The sequence below is a fragment of the Alligator sinensis genome, unplaced genomic scaffold, assembly GCF_000455745.1.
Source record: "Alligator sinensis unplaced genomic scaffold, ASM45574v1 scaffold267_1, whole genome shotgun sequence".
NCBI lineage: Eukaryota > Metazoa > Chordata > Crocodylia > Alligatoridae > Alligator > Alligator sinensis.
Genome location: NW_005842100.1, coordinates 2,365,872 through 2,371,966, shown reverse-complemented (window position 1 = coordinate 2,371,966; position 6,095 = coordinate 2,365,872). Strand labels below are relative to the sequence as shown.

The 6,095-nt window shown below is 42.8% G+C and overlaps 1 protein-coding gene across 1 annotated transcript in view; it reads right to left on the bottom strand.

Annotated features, from left to right (window-relative positions):
- The window catches only part of BTBD11 (BTB domain containing 11), a 278,838-nt gene that overhangs the window by 43,979 nt on the left and 228,764 nt on the right, over nt 1-6,095 (bottom strand). The window contains exon 6 of the mRNA XM_025204909.1: nt 3,925-4,090. Coding sequence (XP_025060694.1) covers nt 3,925-4,090 — 166 coding nt within the window. The remainder of the gene's footprint in view (nt 1-3,924; nt 4,091-6,095) is intronic.

Here is a 6,095-nt window from a genome sequence, read left to right as displayed (position 1 = left end):
AGCAGGACTAGGGTTCCTCTGATACATGTTTATTGCCTATCTGACGGTCCCATGGTAAATTTGCTGTCAGATGATAGCATGTTGGCTGTTTAACCTGAATGCCGCTGTGGAAGGAAATTAATTTCTGAGACAAACGAGATGCTCAAAATGAGCAGAAGCTGAGCTATTGCATTGTTCTCTCCAGCAAGTAAGAGCGGAGCTGAATCAAACATTTTTCATATTCTCATTCAGGGGGAGAAAGGTACTTCTCCCAGACAGAAGCTGCTGGATTGCTATTTATGGGGTAGGTGCCTTTCCAGCCAAAATAAAACCAAAAGTTAGAGCTTGATTCTGCATGGCACTGACTGTTCTCATATCCCACCCCTCCTTCTCGTGTCCGTGTTGTGACAAGGTATTTAGCATAATTCATGGATTTGTTAGAATCTAACAGGGCCATACGTGCTTCTGCTAAGGCTTCAAACTTGCAACCTCTGGGCTATCAACTGTGCACTTTAGCACCCATGCCAGCCCAGCTCCCTCAAATCCCACCAAAATCAGTGAGCACCTAGCACGTTGTAGGTTACAGTCATTCATTTGCTTTTGGGAAACAGAGATGTATTGCAATCAAATTATTATAAAAATGCAACAATTTGGGTTCTGATCCTATTACTTGAGTGAGGGATTCTTGCTCAGGGAGCCCCATTAAAGTCAAGGCGAGTACTTGGGTGAATACAGACTGCTTGCACATCAGACTTGATCTTGCTTCTACTGCAGTCAATGGCAAAAGTCCTCTTGGATATCAGTGGTCCATGACCAGGACTACAATAAGTTTTGCAGAATCAGATCCTGCATTTCATAAAACCTGTGCATGCAAGCCTTGAATTTTTGTAACCAGGGATGATTTATACATTAAATAAATACTTAAAATAAAGGGATCAAATCAAATTTAAAGTTAAAAGGTTAAGAGAAAAGAAGTAACGCACATACAAAGACCTGTTCTGCAATGCTCACTGCCGTGCCATAAGTGCTTTTACATAGGCCTTTCCCTGAGTTTTGCTCTGCAGTTGAGGCTTGCTCTGTATCCCTATATGCAGCCTCTCGCTTTGTGTGTGGGAAGAATGGATTTTGGATGAGTCCATTATTAGCATTCAACAAATAATAAATAAGAGCAACATATGCAAATCAGTATTTTCTTTTCTTTTCTTGGCAACATGAAATGCTGCTCTTTCAGCAGTCAAAACACTTTGGGCTCAGTCCCATAAGGCGCAAGATACTTTGCCCTGATTTATCAAAGCACTTAAGCAGAAGCTTAACTATCACTCAAATGGGCACGTGTTTAAAGTTAAGTACAAAATTAAGTGATATGATGGATCAGTCTAGAATGATCAGTACTACCCAAGTTTGAGCCTCTGGAATACAATAATTTTGCTGTAGAAATTTAAAATTAAGTCTAAAATTATTCAAGATAATTATTTTAAAGTGTTATAGTAGGCTAATCATGGCATTAAGTATATAAAACTAGTAGTAATATTTATGCCAGACTGCAGCACTGAGATATTTAAGTGCCTAAACCTGTGGACAGACCTAACTTTCAACTGCTTTCAAAGAGCAGGGGGAAGATGCTACTCAGGCTACTTGTTATGATCTGTTAGGTTTACATGCTCCTATAGCCACACAAATGAGTTAAATCACTAACTTTAACCCAGAACGAAACAGAGCTAAAGTAGCAATGGTTTTGTTCCACCTATACTGCTATAGAAGCATGCAGACATAATATGGTATGAAATGATGCTGGTATAACTGTTATATATGTCCATACCCTAGGCCAGGGGTTGTCAACCGGGGGTATGCATACCCCTGGGGGTATTTGGATTGGTCCTAAGGGGTATGCAGAGGCAGGCGGGGATGGAGTACCATTGCCTCCCAGGAGCAGGGCCAGGGCAGGGTGAGAGCAGCGGCGCCCCTCTGCAGGGTGGAGAAGCTCACATGCAGCGCCCTCTGCCACTGCACACCAGCCTGGTGAGCTTCCCTGCCCTGCAGAGGGGCGCTGCTGCCCTCACCCCACCTCATCCCTGCTCCTGGGAGGCAGCAGCGCTCTGTCCCCACCAGCCCATGTACCGTCCCCACCTCCCTGCTCCATGTCCAACCGTGTACTACCCGCGCCCTCCCGATCCCCCAGGCTCACTGTCCAGCCACTGGGGGTACTTGGACTAAAAAAAAGGTTGAAAACCCCTGCCTTAAGCAAGCTCCTATTTTGCCTTGCTCAAGTTCTAGAAAAACAGGGTGCCACCATATGAGACGCTTTACTGTAGAGATGATTAATTAGTTCCGCAGTGAAGCATCACCATCTACATGTGCAGCCCTACTAGGCCAGACTAAACTAATTAACTCTGCCAACACAAGTATTATCCCATGGTGGGATTATTTACTTCACTACAATGCACATGTAGATGATGACCAGGCCTCGCTGAGGCATGAGGGTGGGGTGTGACAGTGCAGGAGCTAGCTGCCAGCTAGCCCTGCACTATAGCATTCTTGTGCCCCAGCCAGCCTCTCTGCAGCATGTTGAGCCAGGTGGGAGCAGCTCTGGACTGACAGGCTGACCCTCCTGGACCCCTGCCAGCCAGGGCTGTGCTGCCCTAGGTCAATGTGCTGCAGTCCAGGGCAAACATGCAAATGCTGTGCCCAGGAGCAATAAACTCCAGTGTGAACTGTGCTGGAGTTTATTGTATTGCATTAATAACATGTGTAGATGCAGCCAGAGTTAATGTAACTACTTCTGTATCATGCTTTCATCTTAGCATTAAGACTAAGCCACAGAAAATGGAGAGAAGGAGAAGGACCCACACACTTTTTTCAGGAACTTGAGCAGTGTGGAACAGGATCATACTTGGGCACCCAAGTACCATATAGATACATAATAGGTGGAACAGGACCTGGTCCTTAGTATTTGGAGGACTTCCACTTAAAAGGGTTTTTTACAAAGCAATTCATCATGCTCTTTCAAACTAAAACTACTAAAAATGAAATGTTTTAAAACTAATTGATATTTCTACAGCACCTTTTATCCCCAAGGGATCCCAAAGTGCTTTACCATTATGCTTATTTAGCACCAGTCAAATGCAACCATCTCTTGCTGACCACTGTCAAATTAACATGCAGCAAAATTGTCAGCAAAAGGGAAGTACTGGGCAGGGACATGAAGCACTTCTTTTTTTTAACGTGTCATTAGAAAGTGCTGTCTAGGGTGAATCCATAGAACTATATTTCAAAAGGATGACAATCTCCATGGCTGTTAAAGTATCAACATTTCCCTCCAAGAATCAGGGAGATTCATAATCCAACAGGTTTTTATTGATGGCTAGTCAGGCAGACAACATTATTTCTGGATAAAGCTTTATAGGGATGTACTTATCACCATCCAAAAGACAAGAAGACTCAAGGGCTGGTAATGGAATAGGGAGATTTTCATGATGGACCCAGTTCAGTATTAAATGAATATTATTAATATTAATATATTTGGCAGGGTTATGATGAAATGAGTTGTGAGTATCCAGATAGGTTTTAGTGGAAAGGTATGCACATCACAAAGCTAACAGCCACGACTGTTCAAAAGTGTGGGTGACGTATCCATTTTTTTATTTAAGGAAATCAATGTTCAAATCAACAGCAAGCTCTCCTAAGAAATTCTGATGGATTCTTCCACACCAATTCGACTTAAACTCATTTACCATATTTACCTCAACATTAAAGAAACAAATCCTTAGTACTCCAGGGACAAAGCTTCATTTGAATGTATACCTGATGGAACTTTAGTTCAATATCATCAGGGGAAAAGTATTAAGAACCAGTTGTTTACTGAGCTCCAGTACTGGAGTTTGCTTTCTTCACTAGGCAGTCAAAACTCCTGGCTTTTAAAGTTAATTAATTCATTTTTCTTTTTACCTGTTCACTCATGCTGTTAATGCCATCTGGCCCCAGCAAAGATATGGCCTGTTTAACTAGATCTGTTCGACCACAATTCAGCATTCTGAATCCCAAATCCTGCTTGAACTTAGCTTCTATGGCTACTGCATCCAGTTTTCGAGAAGCACAGAAGCAGTCATCCATTCTAGGAATATAAGAAACAGCTGTGTTAGAAGATAACAGAGGACAGATGTCAACATTTACAGCACAAATATTTCATTTAATCTTTGAACGATATAGATACCCACAGCATTGCTCCATATCCACCTGTACACATATTCACCCTCTTACATGCTCAAAATTATTTTGAATTGGTTGCAGTTGCAACACATTGGACACAAAATGCTATGCAAGTTAATGGCCATCGCCCTTGCCCCATCTTGCACAATAATGCATCTTGTAAAAGTCAGGAGTTATAGGCAACTCTTCATCTCGAGTGTCTGCAGCAGAAACCATAGATATCATTCTTACTGAAAGCAAGTTCTCCTCATTGGTGGGTCAGATCTTAACTTCACTGATCCCCCCTCCCCCAAAGTCCAACTAACTTCAGCTGGATTTGGATCAGGGCCCAGATGGACGTTTATCTTTTACAGCTGAACAAAAAGCACAACGTTGCATTCCAAAGGATTTTATCAAGTTTTTTTTTTTTTTACTTTGTTTTCACAAGAAAGTCAAATCTCAGAGGACAACATAGTGAGCAGCAAGGGTAGAGGAGGAGGTTAGAGAAAGAGCTAGTTAGAAATTACTTAGACAAGCAGGATGTTTTCAAAGCAGCAGGGCTGGATGGGATTCATCCTAGGGTTCCCAATGAATTGGCTAAGCCATTGGCTATTATCTTTGAGAACTTATAAGGGTCAAATGATGTCCCAGTAGACTAGAAAAAGGCAAGTATAGTGTCTATCTTTAAAAAAGAGAATAATAAGGACTCAAGGAATTAGACTGGTCTGTACAACTCCAAGACCCAGAAAAATACTGGCACATATCAACCAAGAGTCTATTTCTAAACATCTAGCACAGGACTGTCCAACTTCTAAGCGGCCAAGGACCGCACATCCTGCATGTTGCACTAGGGGGCGCCGCATGCCATGCAGACCACAGCAGCATGAGCCACAGGCCCCTTGGGCACCCTGAGCACACAGGTGCTTCCCCCCTGCTGCACTGCATGTACCCTTGCGTTCCTGACCCACCTTCAGCTCACTTGTCATGGACTCTTCCCCGCTACAGTGCACTGCGTGGCTGCCCTGTGTTCCCCTAGTGCTGCAGGCTGTGCCATGCTGCTCTGCCCCATCCCATCCCCTGAAGCAGGGACAGGAAGCAGAAGCCAAAGGAGTAAGAGGGAAATCTAGAGCCCTTGGCTACCGCGGCAGCTGGAGCAGTGGGGGAAGTGGCAGTCAGGTGGGAACCTGGAGGCAGCAAACTAACCCACTAACTGGATGGACAGCCCAGACTTGACAGATAACAAGATGATCAAGAACAGCTAATATGGATTTATCAAAAGCAAGTCAGGCGATTCTCTTCATGAAAAAGCGATGGGCTTTGTAGATGAGGGGACAGCAGTGGATATGATATAGCAAGCTCGGTAGAGTAGCAGCCACTCTGAAGAACAGGATTAATATTATAGTGGACTGCAAGCTCAATATGGTCAATGGTATAATATTGTTATAAAAAAAAGCTAATAGTCAACTGGGATGTGTTATAAAGAGCATCACCTCCAATTCATCAGAAGTGATTCTTTCACTCTATTCAGCACTGGGGAGGCCTCAAGGAAGATGTGGGCAAACTGGAAAGAAACCAGAGGAGATCAACAAAACTGATTAGAAGTCTAAAAAACATGATGTAAGAGGAAAAGTTGGACAAACTGGAATTATTTAGTCTGAAGGAAAAAAAAAAAAGACTGGTGGGGGATTTGTTAACAGTCTGCAAATGCAAAAAAAAAAAGTTGTTATAAAGAGGATGGCAATAAGTTTTAATAAAGAGGGCAGAATAAGAAGCTTAAATGCCACAAGGGAAATTTAGGTTGGATGTAAGAAAAAACTTTCTTACTGTAAGGATGGTTAAATACTGATTATATAGGGAGATTGTGCACAATCTCCATTATTGGATGTTATTGAGCACAGGTTAGACAAACATTTGTCTGCAATGGTTTATGC